The sequence below is a fragment of the Eubalaena glacialis genome, chromosome 19 (genome assembly GCF_028564815.1).
Source record: "Eubalaena glacialis isolate mEubGla1 chromosome 19, mEubGla1.1.hap2.+ XY, whole genome shotgun sequence".
NCBI lineage: Eukaryota > Metazoa > Chordata > Mammalia > Artiodactyla > Balaenidae > Eubalaena > Eubalaena glacialis.
The window spans coordinates 13,773,402-13,796,062 of NC_083734.1; the positions used below are offsets into that span (position 1 = coordinate 13,773,402).

At 56.4% G+C, this 22,661-nt stretch overlaps 1 protein-coding gene across 2 annotated transcripts in view; it reads right to left on the reverse strand.

The window, feature by feature from the left end:
• Positions 1-1,781: 1,781 nt before the first annotated feature.
• Positions 1,782-22,661, reverse strand: part of SGSM2 (small G protein signaling modulator 2) — a 36,327-nt gene continuing 15,447 nt past the window's right edge. Inside the window, exons 3-24 of one of the 2 annotated variants that reach the window (XM_061174859.1) lie at positions 19,781-19,943; positions 19,349-19,510; positions 19,020-19,087; positions 18,777-18,922; positions 18,321-18,455; positions 17,703-17,827; positions 17,201-17,268; positions 16,898-17,058; positions 16,587-16,713; positions 14,904-15,038; positions 10,134-10,287; positions 9,306-9,370; positions 9,048-9,193; positions 8,403-8,531; positions 7,966-8,148; positions 5,926-6,306; positions 5,563-5,687; positions 5,047-5,129; positions 4,774-4,883; positions 4,257-4,353; positions 3,602-3,769; positions 1,782-3,393 (exon numbers count right to left, since the gene is read on the reverse strand). In XM_061174859.1, the coding sequence (XP_061030842.1) occupies positions 3,305-3,393; positions 3,602-3,769; positions 4,257-4,353; positions 4,774-4,883; positions 5,047-5,129; positions 5,563-5,687; positions 5,926-6,306; positions 7,966-8,148; positions 8,403-8,531; positions 9,048-9,193; positions 9,306-9,370; positions 10,134-10,287; positions 14,904-15,038; positions 16,587-16,713; positions 16,898-17,058; positions 17,201-17,268; positions 17,703-17,827; positions 18,321-18,455; positions 18,777-18,922; positions 19,020-19,087; positions 19,349-19,510; positions 19,781-19,943 (3,020 nt within the window). In that variant the 3' untranslated portion in view covers positions 1,782-3,304. The remainder of the gene's footprint in view (positions 3,394-3,601; positions 3,770-4,256; positions 4,354-4,773; positions 4,884-5,046; positions 5,130-5,562; positions 5,688-5,925; positions 6,307-7,965; positions 8,149-8,402; positions 8,532-9,047; positions 9,194-9,305; positions 9,371-10,133; positions 10,288-14,903; positions 15,039-16,586; positions 16,714-16,897; positions 17,059-17,200; positions 17,269-17,702; positions 17,828-18,320; positions 18,456-18,776; positions 18,923-19,019; positions 19,088-19,348; positions 19,511-19,780; positions 19,944-22,661) is intronic. The other variant, XM_061174860.1, reaches the window with a different exon arrangement.

Sequence of the window (22,661 nt, forward strand, 5' to 3'; positions counted from 1 at the left end):
GTCCAGCATTGGACCGTAGACTTTTTAACGAGGGCCATTCTGACCTGTGTGAGGTGATACCTCATTGTGGTTTTGATTTGCGTTTGTCTTATAATTAGCGATGTTAAGCATCTTTTCATGTGCCTATTGGCCATCTGTATGTCTTCTTTGGAGAAATGCCTATTTAGGTCTTCTGCCCATTTTTCGATTGGGTTTTTTTGTTGTTGTTGAGTTGTATGAGCTGTTTGTATATTTTGAAGATTAAGTCTGTGTTGGTTGCATCATTTGCAAATACTTTCTCCCAGTCCGTAGGTTATCTTCTTGTTTTGTTTGTGGTTTCCTTTTATGTATAAAAGCTTGTAAGTTTGATTAAGTCCCATTTGTTTATTTTGCTTTTATTTCTATTGCCTTGGGAGACTGACCTAAGAAAACATTGGTATGATTTATGTCAGAGAATGTTTTGCCTGTGTTCTCTTTTAGGAGTTTTATGGTGTCATGTCTTATATTTAAGTCTTAAAGCCATTTGTAGTTTATTTTTGTGTGTGGTGTGAAGGAGTGTTCTAACTTCATTGGTTTTCATGCAGCTCTCCTGCTTTCCCAACACCACTTGCTGAAGAGACTGTCTTTTCTCCATTCTCTTGCCTCCTTTATTGAAGACTAATTGGCCATAGGTGTGTGGGTTTATTTCGGGCTTTCTGTTCATCAGTTCTAGTAGTTTTTGTGTGGAGTCTTTAGGGTTCTCTCTATATAGTTATCATGTTATCTGCATATACTGACAATTTTACCTCTTCCTTTCCAATTTGGATACTTTTTTATTTCTTTTTCTTGTCTGATTGCTGTGGCTAGGACTTCCAATACTGTGTTGAATAGAATAGGCATCCTTTTTTCCAGATTTTAGCAGGAAGGCTTTCAGCTTTTCACCGTTGAGTATTATGTTGGCTATGGGTTTGTCATAAATAGCTTTTACTATGTTGAGATATGTTCCCTCTATACCCACTTTGGTAAGAGTTTTTATCATGAATAGATCTTACAGCGGAGGGAATTCTGATTGATTGCTCCAGGCTACAGGGTCAGCTAGAGGGTGGAGAGGAGTTCCCTTGAGGGGCTTATAAAGTCCTGGCCACAGGATTCCTGGCGTCAACTGGTTTCCTTGCCTGGGCAGCTCTGAGTGAGTTGACAGCAGGCCCTAATGCCCAGAAAGCTAGTGTCCTCTACACCAAACAACATGCTGGTGACTGCAGCCCTCTATCTGGAACTATGGCTGATGGGGCAGTGGCCCTCTGAGGTGGGAGAAGGCAGACGGGAACCTGCTATTTGAGTCCAGCACTCTCCATGCCTCAGTGAGTTTGACCTCTCCTGCCACTACACTCTCCACACTCCTGCCTGAAGCAGGCATCTCAAAGACAGTGCTCAATGGGCAGGAGCCAAGGCCAGAGAGGCCGGGAGGTCTTGTAGGTTCCCAATCAAGCTCCAGCTTGGAGGGCAGAAAGGCTGGAAAGGGGCGGGGCAGGGACCTACATGCCATCCAGAGGCTGGAGAGGCCATTGGTCAGTCTGAGATAGGACTACTGGCTCTGGGGCAAGGTCCCCCCAAGGGCTCTCTCTAGGTACTTAGAGTCTGGCTATCACCCTGGACCATTCCACAGCCAAGGCCCCTCTCTTCTGGAAACTTTGGTTCTCTCTTTTCACCATCCTTGCCTTGTGGGGCTGGCCCTCTTTACCGCTCAATCCGGAGCTTACAGAATTCCCCAACACAAACAGTCACTGACGGTCCAGTGCCAGCCCACAAATAGCCACCAGAGCTTCAAGCATTGCCAAATGCTGTGTTTATTGGTCTGTTACATTGAAGAGTATAGTTTCTGAGCCAAAAAACATACACACTCTGCTCCTCAAAAAACCACTGAGTCACTAAGGCAGGCACACAACGGCCACTGTGCTTGGTGGAGGCCAAGGACTCACCTGGTGGGTGGGCAATGGGGCAGGCTGGCCTCCAAACAGGTGGTGCAGTGCCCGGGGCAGGGCTGGGCTGGGGAGACTGTGCTGGATGCAGAGGGGTAGCTGGGCCCTTTCTCATGTTTCTCAAATGCAGGAAGTCTCCAGACCTTAGTGATAGCTGGGCAGGCCCAACCCCTGTGGCAGAGTGGCCTCCTGGCCCCAGAACAAGGCCTATCCTGCATGTATTGATGGGATGGGAAGTGGGGATGACAGAGCAAGCAGTGTGACTAGGCCTGGGGTCAGGAGCTGGGCCCTTCCTAGCACCTCCATGAGTGAGGCTCCTCTAAGGGGGTTTGTGGGTCCCTAGCGTCCTCGGCATCCTGAGAAGCATGTGGAAGGAAGAGCTAGCCTTGCTTCTCACCAAGCACAAGCTGGGGAGATCCAAGCACCCTCCCCTCCACCTCAGGGACTCAGCAGATGCCTGGTATAGGCAATGGGCTGCCCCAAGCTCTGGAGCCCGTCCCGGAGAGGAGGCCATGACAGGATTGCCTCCCTAAAGAATCAGCCTGGAGAGCAAGTGCTTCTGCCACATTCCAGGTCATTCTGCTGGCAAAAGCATCACTGATACACAGTTTTGGGGGATGCATCTAATGCATAAAGCAAGAGCAGGGTGGTAAGAGTGAGACTGTACAGATACACATGGGTGCACTGTATAGGCTGAGGGGGGGGGTGCATGGGGTCACTTCAGGTGGCCAAAGGCAGTGGCAGTGCTGCTGAGGTGGGTTGCTCCCACCCAGGGCCCATGTTGTTGGGCTGTCCCGCAGTCTCGGGGAGGGCCTGGAATGCAGCCCAGGTCTCCTGCACCCAGGGCACACACCCAAACTGGCAGCCGTTCTGGCTGCTCTAACTGGGGCTGGTGCGTGCACATGCACTGGGCCTGCAGGGGGACGCTCAGAAGAGATACAGCACAGAGTCCCCTTGACCCACCCAGGTAGGGTCCAGGCAACTACAGCCCTCCTAACTCTACAGGGCCCCAGGAGAGGCCACGGGGAGCTGTCCAGGCTGGGGCTGCCAGTGGCAGTGGGACTATCCCCAGGTGTTTGAGAGGGGAGCAGGGTAAGTGTCCCCCAAGGCAGCCATTCCCTGAGGCTGACCCCTCCCTTCCCGGTCCAGACCTGAGGGCATCCTGGCCCCTGACTCGCCCTGAAGGGCCAGCACTGCCCGGAGTCCGATCCCAGGCTCACAAGCGCTTTGTTAGGAATACAGTTGGGCAGGTGGGCTGGCTGGGGGCTGGGGCAGTCTTGGCTGTGCCGCCCCTGCACCTCCCTCTGTGGGACCAAAGGGGCCCAGAGCCCAGGCTCTGGCGGGCTGCTGCCCCCTGGCCACAGCCCTCACTTGTTCTCTATGAGCATCTGCACCTTGTGGACGAGGTCCCGGGCGATCCGCAGGATCTCCTGGGCGTCGTGATGCTCAGCCCGCTCTGGGGGAAACATGGATAACTGAGCGGGGGCAGCAGTCTGGGAGGAGCCCTGGGACTGCCCACCCTGCTCCGTTTCCACCTGGACTCCTGACATTTGCTTATGGGGCAGGGGCCAGTATTCCCGAGGGCCCCCCAAACCCTGTGCAGGCCAGGAGTGGAGGCCCCCACGCCCCTGCTGAGGCAGCCGGCATGGCCGAGTGGCTCCTACCGTTGAAGAACTTGATGATGTCAGTGAAGTCCATGTTGTTGTCACGGATGATCTCTCGGTAGGCCTCCACCAGGGCCAGGGCGATGAACAGAACAAAGTGCTCCGAGGAGATGTGCCGGGCTGCCCAGATCACCTCCCACACAGCAAACACATCCTCATACGGCAGCTCTGGGGACAGCGAGGAGCTGAGGCTGGGCCTGGCTGTCCACAGGCCTCTGGACAGAGCCTCGTGCCGAGACAGCGCTCCAGGGGCCGGAGTCCTGGGACTCTCTCCACCACAGGAGCCGCGCCAGGAGAGCAGTTCCGTGCCCCAGGCCAAGGCCCCAACCTTCTCCCTCGTAGTTCCTGTACACTGGCCTCCTGCAGAGGCCACGTCGCACTAGAGCAGCCTTTTATAGGCCTTGGTGCTCAGGAAGATTTGGTTCGAAAACAGTTCTGAAAACCATTGCCTTTGGGTGATTTTCAACCCTAGCTGCACTGTGGACTCACCTAATGGCTTTTAAAATCACCACACTTAGGAAGTCTGGGGCTGGGTGGGGCCCAGGGCTCCTCAGGGGGTTCTAAAATACAGTGTGGGTTGAGAACCACTGACTTCGGGGAAGAGGGATCTCCCACCGCCCCTGACCCCAGGCCCACTCTCCAGCCCGCCTCTTACCTCTCTTAAAATCCAGCAGGAACCAGCGGTAACAGAAGTAGAAGTGGGTGTAGTCTCCATTCTGATGCATCAGTTCAAACAGCTCTGAGTCCAGGATCTGGTTTGAGTGGAGAACGGAAGCCAGACTGAACCGGTGCTGCCTCTCCCCAGCGCCCTTCCCCCCAGGCCCCTCCGCGGTGCCTCCCTGGCCGCCTGGCAGCTGCTCCCGCCCCTCCCGTCCAGGCTGCACTCTGCAGCCCCACCTGTCTCTCTGGGATGTACTCTTTGGAATGATGCCATATTCTGGGTGATTTCATCATCAACCGCTCTACGCGCCAGAACTTTCACGAGGGTAAGCGTTCGCACACTGACACTCCTCCTCAATTTGTAAGGTTGAAAATGGTGGGGGTTTTTTTTAATGAAAGAAACTAAGCTTATACGTAAAAAACATTTTGGGAGTGTTCCCCGGCCTCCCCGTGGATGATGAACAAGCCCAGCGCTGCCCGGTCACTTGCCCCCGGGCTGCTGCCGGCCTCACCTGGATGAGGGAGCGCATGTTGGCAAAGTGGGCGTCCATAGCACCCCCGTTGGGGAAGTTCTGGCTCATCCTCTTCATGAGGTGGCTGAAACAGCTGTAGGCCAGCTGGTCTGTGGGGAGGTGGGCGTGAGGCCGGCAAGGCAGGAGACCCCAAAGCCTCACTCCGCAGGGGGACAGGGCTGGCTCACATGCCCACCCATGAAGACATGCCGTCCCCTTTTCCTTTCTCCAGCTTGGGTCAGCCCAGGCCCAATCCCAACACCCCCTCCTCACCATTGTCGAGGACAACCAGGAGAGGCGCCAGCAGGTCGCACATGCCCTGCACGTAGCCCACGTCCAAGTGCTCCCACACGTAGCTGAAACGCCAGGGAGAGTCACTGTGGGTGTGCGCCATCCTCCCCTCCCCTCAGGAACTCCTGGGGAGACGGCCCCTAGAGCAGCCTGCTCCCCAGAGGTCAGACTTTCTGTGACCCTAAAGCACTGGAGCACAACGGCGAACAACCCATAGCCACTGTCCTCAAGGCCCTCAGGGGCTCAGGGAGAGAGACTGGACAGGCCATCACCACCTGACATGCTGGGTGGGGGTCCTCTAAGGCTTCCTGGAGAAGCACGGCCAGAGCTGGGATCTGAAAGACCTCGAGAATGACGAGGGGGTGGGGTGGGGGGCACAGCAGACAGAGGGAGCCGAGCGTGAGTCGGGGACAGGGCAGGGCAGCAGGGCGCTGCCGGGTCTAACCTTTCAGGGGGCAGGGTCCCTGCCTCCCCCCGGGCCCAGCCCCACAGTGGCACCTGCACATGATGTCTCTGAGCCGCTCGAGGTTGGGGGGTGTGAAGTACCAGTAGTTGCGGTCACATCGCTGCACATCCTTGTCTATGCGGTGCAAATTTAAGGCCACGGTGTCCAGTAATTCTATCTGGAGGAGCGGAGGGCCCTCAGGGGTGAGTTGGGGGCTGGAGGTGATGCCCGAACAAAGGAAGGCAGCAAAGGCAGGGAACCAGGGGACTCAGAGAACAGAGTCCTCTGGGGTTGCTGAGAGATGGGTGCAGTGCCTCCCTCCAGGACAGTCAAGGCCACCCCACCCTCCACCCCACCAGCCCCTATCCCCAGCCTCTGGGGCCGCTGAGAGCAGTGCCTGGGGAACGACCACATACAGCGTAGGCAGCAGCACACACGGCGGCGAGCTCCTCCCCGGCCTCCAGCTCGCCGGCCCGCGAGGCCTTCTCCTGGCTGGGGGCCTGTGGCTTGGAGACCTGGGCTGCAGGGACCAGCCCGTCAGAGCCTTCCTCCCCACCGCCGTCCTCCTCCTCAAAGCCCATGCTCTGGCCCTCATCTGTGCTCGACTGGATGCCCGAGGCCACGGAGTAATTGCGGGAGGAAGGCAGTCCTGAGTCTGGAGAGTCGAACTCCACCGACTGTTGCTCCACCATGGTGGTGCCAGTGGGCCCGGCCCCCGCCCCCTGCTCAGGCTCTGGTCTGGGATCTTCGGGGCCCAGGGGCCTTGGAGGCTCCAGGTCATCCACAGAGACAAACACCTGGTGGGGGCGAAGATGGCGGGGCTCACACCTGCACTCCAGCACCGTCCCTCAGCTCAGCATCTCCTTCCTGGGTCAGAACTGAGAGGGATGGAGAAGTCTCCTCACACCCCCACTCCCACCCCATGGCCTCTAGCACTGCCTCCGCCGGGTGCCAAGTGCCCCCTTTGACCCAGCTGACCAGGCTCCAGGAAAACATGAAAACACCGTCTCCAGCCCCATCTGGTCTCACACTGGTGAGAAAAAGTGTGAAGCGCTTCCTGCGGCTGCTGCAGGGAAGAAGGGGAACCGGAGGCCTGGACACTCGATGGCCAGCATTAAGTGTCACTCTACAAACACAGAAGTCATGAGGCTGCCTCGGGTCAGGACAGCTTCCATAGTGTCTTTGGTGTGGTCTCTGGGACAGCCTATGGATGCGGCAGACTGGAGGTGTTAGGAAAAATGAGTTCTTCCTTATTTTCAGTACTGAATGTTCTGTACAAGGCAGGAAACCTCTCTAGCAAGTACCTAATCGGTTATATTAGCTGCAGACAAACTGAGGAGAGGTAAGAAGTGAAAAGAAACATATTCTACTGATTGAAACAGTCCACACTCCCACAGATAAGTCACAGGCAAAAGAAGAGACATATACATACAGTTTTGTTTCGTTTTGTTTTTCTGTTTGGACTATGTAGGGAAGGGAATGCTTAAAAAGACTTTTCACTTTGGGCAAGAAGCATGAAGCACTGTTGGGTTAGTGTCAGGTACGGCCATGATTCTGAGGCAATTCAGAGCCTCAGAATAGTGCCAGTGAGAAAGGCTACTTGAGTGCATAAGCTAAGCAGCTGGGGCACTGGTACAGACTCAGGATTTTACAAAACCCAAAGCAGAAAGAGTGTATGTTCACAAATAGGGGATTAAGAACAAAGCCCATGGAAAGGAGAGTGTGCCTTGGTAGTTATATTTCTTTAAGTCTTGCTCCAACTTGAGTTCTCTGTTAGTATTAGTAAGGAGTTAAGTAACAAGAATATACACTATCTAAAGAGGCAATTTTAAAGAAAAAACGTTAAGTTAATGAAACAATGTCCTGAAAACTGAAACTGATCAGTTCTGGTTGGGCCCAGCAGCCATAGTTTGGGACTTGATGTTCACCTAAAAGTCAGGGGTGAGGCCAGAAGAACCACACAGGCTGTGAACTGGCTTTGCATAGTCAACTCTATAAGGTGGGACTGCTGTTAAGTGCTCCCCTGGTCTCTGGCCAACAGCTCTTGTGGAAGCTTCTGCAATCAGAGGACAGTAGAGCTGAGAGGGGGCACTGAGGCCCAGAGATGCGAAGAGAAGTCACTCATCTTGTCACTAGTAGACCTAGGACTAGAACCTAGGGAGGCCCATTCCTAGCCTTCGGGTCTCTCTACAAAGAGGGAGAGCCTCCCTAATTCCCCATAAATTTATCCTCCTCTGCTGGTCCATTAGAACAGAACACAGCGCGCCATGTCATTTTATTCCTGCAACACCCAGAGAAGTGGGCAGCAGGGGACTGTCATCCCATTTCTCAGTGGAAGAAAATGAGACACAGACACACTAAGCCGTTCTCCAGGGCTCCACTGCCAGCGATCACTAGAGGTCAGGCCTACAGCGCTGGTGGCCCCGCCCCCGGCCCCCAGGTCCCGTCGGGCTCACGTCATTGCTGATGGTGGAGTCTCGGTGGATGAGGCGCTGCACGTGGCTGTCGATGCTGCTGCCTGAGGAGAACTTGGTGAGCGTAGCTGGGTGAGCCTCCCGCTCCCGCTGCCTCACCACCACCTCGCAGGCCTTCCACTCCGCCAACACCCGCTGGTACCTCGCTGCCACCACTGTGTCCACCTGTACTCAGACCACAGCGTGACCATGGCGGGAGGGGTGCACCACGCCCTCCTCTGCAGCTGTCCTCCTGGGACAGCTGGAGACCAGGGTCGGGCCTCGGGGTGAAGACAGTGGGGCCACCCTGCTAACGTCTTCCTCTGCCCTGTTTCTTTCTGGCTGGGAAGAGGCTGAGGTTTCTGAGGCCCCCCCCCTCCCTGGTTCCCATGGCCTGGGTCCCCATCTCCCTATCCCCATGGGGAACAGGCTCCCCTCACCTGCTCCATCTCCTTCTTGTTCATGCCGAACTTGTAGTGGCCAAGCAGAAATGGCCAGACGTCCTTGCGGATCTCGTGCTCCACGCCGCCATAGTAAACTTGCCGCAGCAGCTCCAGCTCCTTGTAGTTCTGAGGGACCCAGGGAGGAAAGACTATGCAGCCCCTGCAGTCTCTGCAGCCCAGCTCGGCGACCCCAGGCCCTGAGAGCTGGGGCTGGGGACAGTGCTTCGTTTGGTCACTCTGCTGAAACCCAGGCAAACCCGGCTTTGGGACCGGCACATCCTCCCTGCCCCCAGACTAGAGCTGGATGCAGATCTGCTTCAACCCTGCTTCCTTCCAGGGCAGAAAAGGAGCCCAGAGAGACGAGGAGATTTCCTCAAGGTTGTGGAGTAATGCAGAAGCAGAATGGACTTCCTGTCCAGTCCCCTTCCTGTGGAAACCCACAGGCCTAGTTGTGAGACTCTACCTTGACCCAGGCACTCCAAGGCCATCAGTCCTGGCCTGTCACCTCTGACCCTGGACCACCTTTTACCTGAACGCCCATGTGGTCTGTGAAGGCCACTCACAGAGCAGGCTGGTCCGCTCTCCCTGCTGGCCCCCAGCCCCTCGAGCCAGCCTCGGTCCCTGGGACTCCAGAGCGTGCACCTTTTCGTCCTTTTGATACTTGCTCCACACGTCCTTGGTGAGGCCCCCCGAGGCCCCCGGTGGCCGGGCGGGTGGGATGATGTTGTGATGCACCAGCGCTGACAGGTGGGTCCGCACCGTGGACAGGTGGCGGCAGTATGCCAGCCCTGTGGGGGGGGAGTGGGGAGGGGGGGAGCCGGGAGGCCGTGACCCTCTGTCCCGGTGCCTCCCCCTGCCCCTGCTCCCACCCCCTGCGGCCCCACCTCACCCCACACTCACAGCCATAGAAGGCCCGGGACACGATCTGCCTCTTCATGCTCTCACACAGCAGCCTGAGGGGCAACCTGTGGAATCAACCTGACTCAGGGCTGCTCCTCTGGAGGGAAGAGTGAGAAGGAAGGACCTTCTGGCTCAGAGGGCAGGTGGTGCAGGGAGCAGGATCTACAACCCAGAAGCATGTCAAGGGCTCCCTGGCCCTGCCAGCTACCTTGGGTAGAGCTGCTGGGGGCCCAGCTTGGCCCCCAACCACCCAGGGGATCTTGGGCAACTAACTTCATGTTAGTGAATCTTGGTTTCCTCATGTGAAAATGGAGAGGGCCATCTGAGGGTCAACAGGTGCAACAGGTAGAAAAATGAAGTTACTGGTGAAAAAGCCGTCGGCAAGCATCAAGTGTGGGCACATGACCCTCACACAAATGCCATTCACACACTGTTCCTGGCACGTGGCAGATGCCCAGATGCCTGCCGAGTGTCCTCAGACGGCAGCCTGACGGCAGGATCCAGGTCCACCTTGGAAAGGGGAGCTCCAGGTACTGAGCACTTGCTCTGTGCCAGGCACAGCTCTGGGCACTCACGTGGGTTATATACCTCGTTCAGTCCTCACAAGTACCTTAGGGAGAAGGGGGTATTATTCCCATCTTACAGATGAGGAAACTGAGGCTCAGAAATGGAGAAGCTCAGAGAGACTCAGCAACTTGTCAAAGTCACATGGGGAGCAGAAGTGAAATTCGAACCCAGGTGTGTCCAACTAGAGATCACCCTTCAGGCAAGTGACACAGCCCCAAAGGACAGACTGACACATACACACGGATGGACACACCCACTCACCGGTCGGGGACACAGCTGCAGTGGCTGGGGGGTACGTAGGGGGAGCTGCTGGTGGAGTAGGAGAGGCAGGAGGAGCCCTGGCTGCACAGGGGCTCCAGGTGCCAGGCTGGCAGGCTGGGTCCAAAGCCCTGCATCTCGATCATGTCGCCAGCATCTGAGGGCAGGAAGGGGGCCATGGTCAGGGCCCGGCAGGTCTCCTCCCCCAAGTACCCTGCAGCATGCCCACCTCTGTGCCCAGAGCTGCAGCATGAAGTCACCCTTTGGTGGAAAACCACAGGGGGTGGTGCCTGCCTGGCCCAGGGTCCAGAGCCCAGAGTTGGAAGTGGTGGAGAGAGAGGGCGCCTGATACTTCCCAGCCTCCACCTAGTCTTTCTGAACGTGGTAAGATACTTTCACTGAGTCATGGATGATTGTGTCTATTCTCTCCATCTTGCTATAAGCAATGGAATAGACACTTGTTTTTCTAGAGGGAGGAGAAAAAAAGAAGGAACAAGAAAAGCCTGAGCTCTCTGAAATGCTGCCAGCTGGCTTGGCCTTCCAGGATTCAGCCTGGTCCTCTTGGGCAAACTCTGGGATGTGCAGGAAGGTGCCTGGAACATTGCAAACTTTGAACCTTCCCATGCCAGGAGCGTCCACTGATCAAAGCCCCTGAAGGACCCCTGAGCCACCAGTCCTGGTCCACAGACCTCATCCCCCTGAGGGTTCTAGACCTGGCGGCCAGTGGCTAAGGAGGAGCAGTGCTCCCTGCCCAGGCCAGGTGCCCCCAAGTTCGCAGCAGTGGGTGAGTTCTCCATCCTTGCCTAGCCTGACTGCACTGCGTGGTGGACTCCTGCAAACACACAGGTGAACTGGCAGGAAGGGCAAAGTTTCCAGGGCTGCCAGGCCACTGTGGGGATGAGGGTGGCAGCTGGGCACGCAGTTCCACCATCCAGAAGAATGTGCCCGGTGCAGCCTCAGAAGACAGCTCCTTGGACAATTTTACACCACAGCAGACCAAGCCTCCTCAGCCGGCCCAGCTAGTCTGAATCAGAACTCAAGACCCTTGAGAGCTTCGAAGGCCCACGTGGGGCAGGCACTGCTCGTGGGGCACTCTGGCAGGTCCAGTGAGCCACAAAGATGAAGCAAAGTGAGGGCAGAAAGTGAAAGGGCCAGGAGATGACGCCAGGAAGGAGGGAGAGAAAGAGAAGAGTGAAGAAGACAAGAAAAGAGGGAGAGAGCTGTGTGTGTGATAGACTTCTTTCAAGCAGTAGTTCTTTTCTGCGAATTATGGCCTGGGCCCTGGCCTGCTATGAGTCTGGAGCAGACCTAGGCCTGGGTTTTGTGGGAGTCAGACTCCAGCTCTGGGTGTGCCTTGGTGGGGAGGGCTGAGCTGACCCCCTCCAGTCCCCTCAGGGGCTGCCCTGTCTTGGCCCCAGGGCTCTCTTCCCAGACCCACGGCTGGGATTTTTATAGATATCTGGCCCTTCAGCTCCACCAGGAGGCAAATTAAGGAACATACTTGGTGTGGAGGGGCTGCGGCTCTGGGAGTGAGGGGTTGCAAGCCATGCCTGATACTCTGGGAAGAAGAAGGAGGGGGCAAATGCAGGTGGGATGGGGCAGGAGCCCAGCTCAGGCCCCTGCAGCAGGCAGGAGAGAGGCCAGTGGTGGGAGGAGCCGGGGGGGGGGGCGGGCGGCGGGCGGTGTGTGTGGCAGGAGCAGGCCCAGCCAGGTAGGCAGCAGGCAGCAGGCGGGCAGGCAGGGGGTTGCCAGGTGCAGAGGGTGGGCACACAGGGAAACAAGTTCATGCCCAGAAAGCAGGGCCCAACCAAGGCAAGTCTCCTGGGTCAATGCTCTTCACCTTAATTCTCCAGGAAGGAGCTGAACCAGCCAGCATTGAACACTGAATCTCTGAATTAACCCAGTGCAGACAGCTGGAGCTCTGGCGTGACTGGGCGAGGGGCAGCAGGCTGGACGGGGGTCTGCTGGGCCAGCTTTGACTCTGACTCTCTCCTCTGAGCGTGAGGAAAGTTTGAAGCAAAACAATTAGGGTGATTGAACCCCACAGCCCCTAAGACTCCGAGTGAAAGGTGCCTGGCCTGGAGCAGAATTAGAGTGAACAGCATCTCTGCTCTGTGGGGAGGCAGCGGGAAAAGGAGGGGAGGGGGGAAGGAGAGTCTGGACACCCGCCACTTGATTCACATGCACAAGTCAAGCATGTTGCAGGCCTGGAAAGCAACGGCGAGCAGAACGGACTCAACAGTGTTGTCATTATGGACTGGAGCGGAGATGGGGGCTCCCACGCCATCTCCCCAGCCACCTGCTGATTCTGCTTCCACACCTCCTCCCCTTTCTCAAGTGTTGGGGTCCCAGGGGCTACACACTGGGTCGGTCTGACCCCTGAGTTCCCCAAGAAGATGCCCAAACAAGCCCTGAGGCCTCTGGACCCTGTAAGTTTCTCTGACCCTGGAGGCCTCAGCTCTAAGAGCAGCCAGGGATGGCTTCCTGTCTCCAGGTCCACTAATTAGGGGCTCTACTGGGACTCCCGCCCCCCACAGCCTCCAGCCTGACTATAATTTGTGGGGTGAGAAGGGGCTCCCTGGCTCTCCTGACTTAGCTTCCCCACACGGCTCCAAGTCAGCTAACCTGGAAATAAGCATCAGCCTCAAGCCCAGGTTTGCAAGGAACCAGGTGGCAGGCAAAAAACATGACAAGTGAGGAGGCTCCCCCGAGTTCCCACCAGCTGGCCTGCAGGTCCCACTGGAAGGGCTGGGAGGGAGGGCAGGCAGGACAGGAATGTGATGGGTAAGGGGGTGGCTGGCAGTTGTGTTGAGGGTGTGCTAGGTGTGTTCTAGGCCGTGGACTTGGTTGCCCATTACAAGCTTGGTGGCTGAGCTAAGGAACTGGGTTCTTTGGTAGAATTTTGTGGAAGCATAAGGAGAGTGTCACATATTCCTAGACGCCCCCTGTAGGGGCAGGGAAAGGGGAGAAGGAATTAATCTGTGGCCAGGGGCGCAGGGGAGAGATAAGTTAGGAGTTTGGGATTAACATATATATATTACTATATATAAAATAAACAACAAGGACCTACTGTATAGCACAGGGGACTATATGCAATATCTTGTAATAACCTATAATGGAAAAGAATCTGAAAAAGAATATATATATTTTTATATATATATATATATAACTGAGTCACTTTGCTGTGTACCTGAAACTAACACAACATTGTAAATTAGGGAACTCCCTGGTGGTGCAGTGGTTAGGATCCTCCCTCTCACTGCCAAGGGCCTGGGTTCAATCCCTGGTTGGGGAACTAAAATCCCACAAGCCAAGTGGCCTCAAAAAAAAAAATTGTAAATTAACTATACTTCAATTTAAAAAATGGTTTAAAAAATTAAAAATAAAAATTAATTAGAAGAATGGTAGGGAATTATTCAAATGAATTCAGGGAGGCATAAACAACTTGGAAGATATTACTGTAATAATCTGCCTCACAAATTCAATGTTCCAATATTTAAAAGAAGCTGAAATTAGGGGTGTTTTGTGTGTGTGTGTGTGTGTGTGTGTGTGTGTGTGTGTGTGTATTTAATAGAAATCTATTGATGTCCGAGCATTGGCTATAATGTCTGCAGTTGGATGTGGCTATGGATAGCAGTCATGCCCCCTGCACCAAGGTGCTTTGGTAGGGCAATTGGATCAAAGGGTTCCATGTTTGCATTAAGGTCTGATGAAATAGAGATGGGTTGACACTTCATTCTGGACAGTGGTGTCTTAACTTTCTTCTCCTACTTGTTGTATAAACGCTACCCTCGTCTCCTAAAAGGTTGGGGATTATACATTTAATTGGTCATTCTTAGAGTATAGAAAAGAGAGATGAAGCTTTTCCCACTAGCTCCTATATGGACAATAAATATTTTTAATGAAAAAAAAGAAATTAACCTGTGGCATGGGAATGGTGGGGATGGGGAGCTTCCCCTAAACTCCAAGACAGGTGGCCTCAGCCCTTCAGAAGCAATCTTCCCTGAGCACCTGGGCCTGGCCCTCACTGGTCCCCTGACCAGTCCCTCTCTACAAGTCTAGCTCTGCGCTAAGATGAGTGGTGGACAGAGGAGCTGTGGGCACTGTCCTGTCGTTTCCAGCGAGGGGGCCTTGGTAACCCTGGAGTCAGGTCCATGGGGGCAGGAACACACCTGTCTTATACCCTTGGCACAGATATTTCTAGATTTCATGCTAAAGTGTCAGCTGGGTAAACTGAGCCCTGGGTCTCTTTCCATGGTGACCCTGACCCATCACCTGACCACAGGTGACTCCTGTCCCCATGAGCTGTCCAGCCCCTACCCCTGCTGAAGAGGGGCCTGGTACTTCTGTCCTGTTTCCGTTAACTCAGGAGTCAGAGGCACAGGGCCCGTCTTCCCAGCCAGCAGGAGAGAAAGAAAGAGACATTGTCCTGGGTTTGCCAGCGTGACCCCTCCAGAGTGGGAACAGGGCTCTCAGAAAGCCATTCATTTCCAACAGGGAACCAGATAATCAGACCTTCCCACTAGTCAGTCTCTTCCCTCTCGGGTGCAAAGCCCTCTCCTCACGTTCAATGGGGAGCCCAGAGTCAACTGCATTTTGTACTGTCCCCTCCTGCCAGCACCTCCTTCCACCCTCCCTGATCTGCCTCCTGGGTGCAAGTCCCATAATGCCAACACTGCCATTTGAGCCCCTGCGGTGGGTGGCAGGTGGGCCCAGGGAGGGGGGTGGGGTGGGAGGATGGGGTGGCTCAGGGAGAGGGGGAGGGATAAAAACCTTTCATCGGATTGGGAGCTGTGAGGTTCCGCGAGCAGATCATTGAGAGCATCGCGTGTAGTTTATCCTCCTCTTCCTCATCATCGTCCACCGAGGCCGCGCGGCTGGCCGCTAGGTGGTGGTAGTTAATAGTGACTGCTCAAAAAGAATAGCAGAGATGCAGAGGCATGAGGACCCTAGTCCCAGGGCAGGAGGGTCCGCACTCCCTCCTTAGGGAGAGCAGAATGGAGTCTGGGTCACCTTGAGCCTGCAGGGCATGGAAGAGGGGAAGGGGGGACCTGAGAGTCTTTTGATGAGTTACTGGGGAAAGCATGGAAGAAGGTGAGGACACGGCGGCAGCTACAGAGCTTCACTCTTGGAGGATGCCCTCTCTAGGAAGAACAGAAGAGAGAGAACTGATGGGGGCGCCAGGGTAGTGAAAGACAGGGATTCCCCAGCCCTGGCTGAGGCTGGGCATGACTGTTGGCAGATGGATCCCAATCATTCTTCGGCTCTTGTCGTGGTCAAGCTGAACCACATCTGAGGGTTACCCCAAATCCCCCGCTTCAGACTATAAACCCAACCTTCTAAGGGCTTCCCAGAGCTGCTCTCCAGGAGCCTGAGTCACCCCGCTGGGCTTCAGCTCCTTGAAGTGACCGGAACTGGGAAGTACCAAGGCTTGAAGAGGGCAAGTGGAAGCTGCAAAATCTGAGCCAAGCAAGAGCCTGAGATTAAATGCCAGGTCTGCAAACACGTTCTGGCCAAAGCTGAGTCTCCTTCTCTTCATCAGGCACACCTGGGAGGGAAGGGGGCCCCAGGTCTCCTGCCCTCCAAGCCTGGTAACAGGGAACTCGCGCTGTGGCTGTGTGTTTGCAGTCTGGGCAATCTGTCCACTAATACGGAGACAACTTGCCGACAACTTATTGGCACGAGTTAGCACATTTTGGGAGAAAGTGGTCTGGCTGGCAATAAATGCTCTGGGCTGGCAAATTCCCTGACCTTATCCCCGAGATCAGCCGTTCCGGCCTGGAGAAACCTATGGGCAGCAGCAGTGCTCTGACCAGAAAGGGAGCTCGTGTGTCGGTAGATGCCGATGGACAAGCCCCCTGGGGCCCAGAGGGGTTATGTCCAGGTGGGGCAGGACCCACGAGGGCCAAGCCGCCTTTCAACTCCTGGCGCCACAGATTCCCCCTGCAGCTCCAAATCTCACCCCAGACGCCCCCCTACTCCTGCTAATGCTCCCCTCATCAGTAGCTGGTTGGGGGAGGGTTCTGGCTCTAGCAGAGTCAGTGAACAATTTACACCATCTATAAAGACGCGTTGACCCTGCACCCTGGCCGCCTTGTGGGGGGGTCAGGTGGCAGGCTGAAAAGAAACCAAGAGTTCTCCACCTTCTATGTGTAGTCTCACCACACTTTTTCCCTGGGGCAGGGCATGAAAGGATGACCAAGAGAATATTGTACAGCGACACCTGGATCGGCTAAGCCAAGAGCCTGGGGTCATGAGGTGGGGAGAAGACAGCTAGGTAGACAAGAGGCCACTTCTCTGAGGGATGATTTGCCGGGGGGGAAGGTCTGGTGAGAGGCTGAGTAAAGACCTGCCTGGGTTAACCGGGCCTGGGCAGTGGACCCTGCCTGCGGCCCCCTGGGTGACACTACTCCCCCACCTCTCTCTTCCTCCACGAATGACGTTTGGGACACTTACTGTGCTCGTGCCTGTGGCCAGGGTAAATGATCCGGAACACGTAGTCGGTGGCCCGCCCCGAGCCCACGTCCTCCACGTCCACGGACCGCATGCTGCTGCGCTTCCGTAGCCTGGGGAACACCTTCCCCTGCGGGGAGAGGGGCGGGTGGTCAGCCTGCCCAGGGCGGGGTCCAATCCACGGCCCCCCCGCCCCCCACCCAGCTAGGCTGCTCCTAAGAGCTCTGCGTGGGGAAAGGACGGGAGGCCAGCAGGTGGGCGGAGAATCCACCCCACACATCCCCTCACCCAGAGCCTCCCAAGCCCTGAGGTACCTTCCCCTGCTGGGTCCAGAGTGGGGGCTCCAGCTGTCCTCGAGGCAGAAGCCCGTTCTCCAGGCAGGACAGGAAGGACAGCAGGTGGCCCCCCTGCGGGAAGTGCAGTGGTGGCCTCTGGATGCCATCCTGGCTCACCAGCACGAGCGTGCCGCCGTTCTCTGGGGGGTGAATGTGGGCCAGTGAGGCTGGGTAGGAGGACAGTGGGGTGGGAGCGTGGGGACGGAAGGAGGGGGACAGGAGGTCCGTGCACGGCGCAGGCTCTCTCCCCTCACCCCTGTGCCCAGGACAGGGGAGGCTCACTTTGCTGGTGGCAGTGGATGCAGACAATCTGACTGAAGGGCACAACAAGGGCGTAGTCCCAGTAAACGCTGGAAAGGAACCAGTTTGGTGTCGCTGTGTCCCAAGACCTGCCATCCCGCCTTCTTCATCTCCCGGCCCCGACACCCGTGAGACTACCCTGAATAGTAGTATTCAGGATACTACTATTAGTACCCTGACCGTAGCCAAGAATGTGACCTCGGCCAGCCACCTTGTCCCTCTGGGCCCCACGCTGTCCTCATGGCACAGAGCCTGGCAGTCTCAGCTGCCTAGAGCTTGGCTCAGGCAAACCTCTCCATGCCCAGGCCCGGCTCAGTCCTAGAGAGCTCGGGAACCTGTCCAGGCAGCCTCTCCCTGCAATTCTTGGCATTGGATAAGGAGTGAGGCCTGCCCCCTGGAGCAGGCTGGGTCTCTCCATCCCCCGCCCGGGAGCAAGCCCCCACTCCCTTCCCTGGCTCCTTGGAGGAAGTCCCAAAGCCCCCACCTCTTTTCCAGCTCGGAATCCCCCAGAGTCCCGTTCATGAGCTGGTTGGGGGTCCACTTCAGAGTTAGGCTCTCTGCAGACTGGTGCAGGGAGAGGTAGCCAGGGACAGCCTCCATGTCCTCCTTCTACAGGGAGCAGACACACCAGAAGACAGAGAAGGTGAGGGCCTGAGAGGCTCCTGGGGATGGCAGGGAGGCCAGGCCAGGCCAATCACAGGATCCTGGACTGGGGGCCGGGAGGAAGTAGGGGGCATCATGTGCCACACGCAGATGCGGGTGCCTCCTTTCCCTGGCTGGCCTGGGGCCGCTGGCTCTGTCCTGTCAGCCTCCTGGATGCCAGGCGTGTCCGGGCCAGCCATACCCAAGCTGGGCGTTCACCCTGCCTGCTGGCTGACATTCCTACTCCCGGACGGCCTGGTTCTCAGCTGGCCAGAGCAGATGCCATTCCTGGCTCCTGCCAGCTCAAGGCTGGGCATGAGGCTATGAAACAGTGAAGTAGGGGGTGGGGCCCTTCTCCCCCTTCTCTCTAGTCAAGACCCTGGGAAAAGGGATGAATGTGGCTGGAGGTCTTGGTGCCTTTGGAAAAGGGAGAGGAGGGCCGGGCGTTAGGGTCTCCTACCGGCTGTACCAGCACGTTGTTTTTGCCGTAGAGCAGCCGTGTCCTTGAGTTCTGGTGCAGGGATTCCACATACTCACGGGCACAGGCGGCTAGCCTGTCCTCCGACGCACTGCCACTTGAGTGCCGCTTCCGGATCTGCGCACAAAGTCACGGCTCAGCCCCCAGCCCCAGGAAGTCAGCCGTGGGGGTCAGCCCTAGGCCTCCATGCAGACCCTCTCTAGCTGACCCCAAGGGTCCTTCCTGTCCCCAGTTTGCTCTCAGCCACGGACCAGCTCTGTGCTCCTGGCATTTATGTGAGCGCCAGTGTGGCGAAAAGGCTCTCCTGGGGTGGCCACTACCCTGGGCATCTCCAAGGCCCAGCCTACATCTGCCAGGAGCACACAGCCCAGCTGCTCCTCCCCAAAGGCCCAGGGGCATATCCTGGGTGAGCACAGGGGGGGGAAGAGTGACACCTACTCCTAGGGCTGGGCGCTTTGCAGGGGAGTCCTGGCGATTTGGGGGACCCCGGATACGGTGCCTCTGGACCAGCTCATCAGCCGAGGGGTCGGTCCAGTAGTGATCGGCTGTCTTGAGCTTGGTGTACTCCAAGGCACAGGGTCCCACTGTGGAGACAGGGACAGCCAGCTCGGGGGTGCCCCCTCAGCACTTGCCCTGGAGCCCCCACTGGCCCAGCGCAGGCCTGTCTGCTACTAGGCTTACCTAGAAGAGAGGCCAAGATGGGGCCAAACACAGGGTCTGCCAGTAACGCCTCCTTCTCGTAGTACTTGCTGCCAGGGGAGAGACAGACAGGGTGACCACTGGGGCTCCAGGACTCATTCCAGGGCCGTTAAGCTCACCAAGGAGATACATCCCCACAAGGATCAAATTCATGTCAGTTACCAAGAAGAAATGAGTCCACCAGGACTGAGCTTTGTGGGGTGCCTGGTGTGGTCTCTGCTTTCGGGATGCTACGGGGGGATGGCACATGCCTATAGACCATGGCGGGCAGTCAAGCACAGGGAGGGGTGGGCTCAGGGAGGGGCAGTCACCTGCAGTTCTCCACCAGGTACTGCACGACCCTGTCCAGCACTTTCTCGATGAGCGCTGTGCGCACCCATATGTGTTTCAAGGCCTGCAGGCTGAGGGCTGGGGCCTTCCCGCTGGCAGAGCCCTGTCTCTGCAGGGTCTCCTGGTTGCCCGCCAAGGGTTTCCTGCAAAGAGGGGTGGGCTTCAGGAGTGTAAGGGCTTGGGGGTGAGCCTCATCTGACTGGTGGCACTGGGAGCGGAGTTTGGAGCCGCAAGACAAGCACCCAGAGGACTGACTGGGACGGGGGGTTGGAGGTGGTGGGCAGGACCTTGTGCCTGAAAGGGCCACCCCCCCACCCGTAGGCTGGCCCGTCATCCAAGAGGTGAGGCCCTGCAAGAAACAGCAAATGGAAAGAGCAGAAGGGAGGCATGGGAGGGGCTGGTTCAGGGCTTACCTGCCCTCTACTTGCTGCTGCAGCTCCTGCACCTTGTGGCAAACCTCCCCAGCCACCGGGCACGTCTTCCCCACCTTGGTGAACAGGGCTGCCATCTTGTCACTGCGCAGGAAGCCGGCGGCACGGCGCCTCAGCTGATGCAGGAGGCAAGCCTCCACCGCACCTGGGCCACAAAGGGAAGCAGCAGCTGAGCCTGGGCAAGAGCGGGAGAGACAGAAGCACTCCCCTCCCCCATACCTATGGAGAGCAGAGAGGCGAGGGCAGGCCCTGGCTCTGCTAAGACTAGGGGGTGAGGTTCGGGCTTAAGACAGGCCACGGAGACATACCCTGACCTCTCTCCAAAATTCTCCCGCGGGCCCCTCCCCGCTCCTGCCCAGGGTGGACCTGCAGGGGCTTTGCTGTGCCACACCGTCCCTGTCCCTCTCTCTCATCTGGTATGTACGTGCCTCCTGTATGCAGCATCGCCCTGAGGCTCTGAGGACAAAGCTGCCAGTGCCAGTTGGCATGGGTGGCTCCACCCCCTGCCCACGAGGGCAAGCACGGACAGCACCTACAGGACAGGGGATGTAGGGAGCGCACAGCCTGGCAGCCCTCCTGTAGAGCAGAGATGATGTGGTTGCTAAGGAACGAGGCTCTGGAGAAGGAGCTGAAACATTGATGAAGCCACTGCAGAGATCGGACCTGACAGCAGCCCTGAATTATTGATGAGCCCTGCAGCCGACAGTGAGGGATTTCTACTTCCCGTGCAGGGAGGGCCTCCCTTCATTCATTCATGTTTTTAGGGGCTAGGCCTACTCTCTCCGTCTGGATTCTGCTTTCAGCAGACAGGCCCCATAGGAAGGAAAGAAGGGCTTGGTGGGGGAGGGTGGGGAGCTGCCCTGGGCACATACAGATTCTAAAAAAATTAGTGTGTAGGTGTGGGGGAAGGAGGGGCTTGGCCATTATTGAGGACAAGCTGATTGTTTTACAGCCGAGGAAGGAAAGGCCCAGAAAGGGGAAGAGAGCTGATTCGAAGTCACATAGTGGCAGAGCTGGGTGTAGACACAGGGCCCCAAACACTGGCCCAGCCCCTTTCCCCTCCTCCAGGTGTGTTGGGGGGTGGGGGCCCACAGGTGGGAGGAGGTCTCCCCTCACTTCACAGGTACTCTTTTTACAGGGATTGTGCTGGAGGTGGGGAGTCAGAACAGGGTCTGAAGCGTGGTGCCACTCACTACTTCTGGAAAACATGGGTAAGTGACTTAATCCTCTGAGCCTCAGTTTTATCATCTGTGAAACGGGGGAGACTTCTTAGGACTGGTGTGAAATGTTACACGAGATGAAGTACGCAAACCCCTCATGCCGGAGGCCCTTGATGCAAGTCGGTTCCTGACTCCTAACCTCTTTTTGTCGAGATCCTGTTCTATGGCTAACCTGTAAGGGCTGGGTTTTCGCAAGTCCTCTCACTGGCAGAGAGAGGCGAGGACACACTAGAGAGAGGATCACAGGCTGCCCCAGAGGTGGGTGGAGGTGTCATTCTCTTAGGAACAGGGGAACTGAGGCCCCATCAAGCTTACTGTGACTAGTGTTGTTAGAATATGAAACCTGGGGACTTCCCTGGTGGTCCAGTGGTTAAGATTCTGTGCTTCCACTGCAGGGGGCGTGGGTTCGATCGTTGGTCGGGGAACTAAGATCCCACATGCCACACAGTGCAGCCAAAAAAAAAAAAGAATGTGAAACCTGAACTTAGGAAATAATCACTGAAAACAGAGGCTCTCGCCTGTTTTCTGCCTTCATTGTTACTGACAGACAGTCACTGATGTCCTATAAAAGAGTTTTGTTTGGCTCTCTCTTGTACTGAGGTCAAGAAGTTAGAGAGTCCCTGGGGCCAATGTGGAAGCTGGCCAGTTCACTGAGAGCATCCCAGGGAAGGGGAAACAAGACAGGACCCCCTCCCTCTCCTGGGAGCTCAGGCCTCGGAGGACTTTATTTCACAAGTTGCAGCCTTTCCTTCATGGCATGTTCATATATCGATGAGCACATGCGTACGCAGACAGATGTATCCACAGGTATCATGTGTGTATGGGACATGTGGGGGAATCTTTGCTTAAGTGTCCACATATTCCCCTCCATGGCTGTCCCCTTGGTCCCTGGAGGTCCTGCGTGGCCCTGGGGTACATAGGTGAGTGACCTTTTTGTCCTAGTCTCTTGGTCCTGGGGCTGCTGCAGCTACAAGTCCACAGCTGGAAGAAGGTGGTGACTATTTCCTGGGGTGGCACTCCCCGATCAGAGTGGGAGAAAAGCAGCACTGAACAAGGCCAGAGCAGCAGGAGGTGGCACCAGTCCTGCAGAGAATCATGTGCCTTGGTGACGTGACTAATTGCCGGGATAATGAGTCATTAGCTTTCCCACCTTCCCCAGGCGACTGCCCGTGTAGCCAGGCTGGGGAGCCTGGGGATGCAGGCAGCAGCTTGGCCTCACCCAGCCTGCCAGGCAGACTGTGAGCACAGGCCTTGGGGTTCTCTGGGGTGAGCGGAGGCATTCCTCAGCAATTACTGCAAGTAGGGAATATTGAGAGAAGCCCAAACAACACACCCAGTGCCCCCACTCACCCCATGGCCCCTAAGTTCCTTCTGTGAAACCCGGGCAAGGTGCCAGGCAACGTCCGCAGAGGGAAGAATCTCTCTCAACTCTCTATGTTCCAAGCAAAGTAAATGACCCTCTATGCCAGGTATTCCTAAGCTGGTTCCATGGGCTCCTCAGCCAGTAGTAGTTCAAACTATACTAGTCCTTCCCCATTCCCACAGGGCTGTCACCCACAGGGAAGGAGCACGTTACTGTGTGCAGTGTGTAGGCAAAATAATAATATAATAACACTGATAATATACAATTGAGAATTACTCTC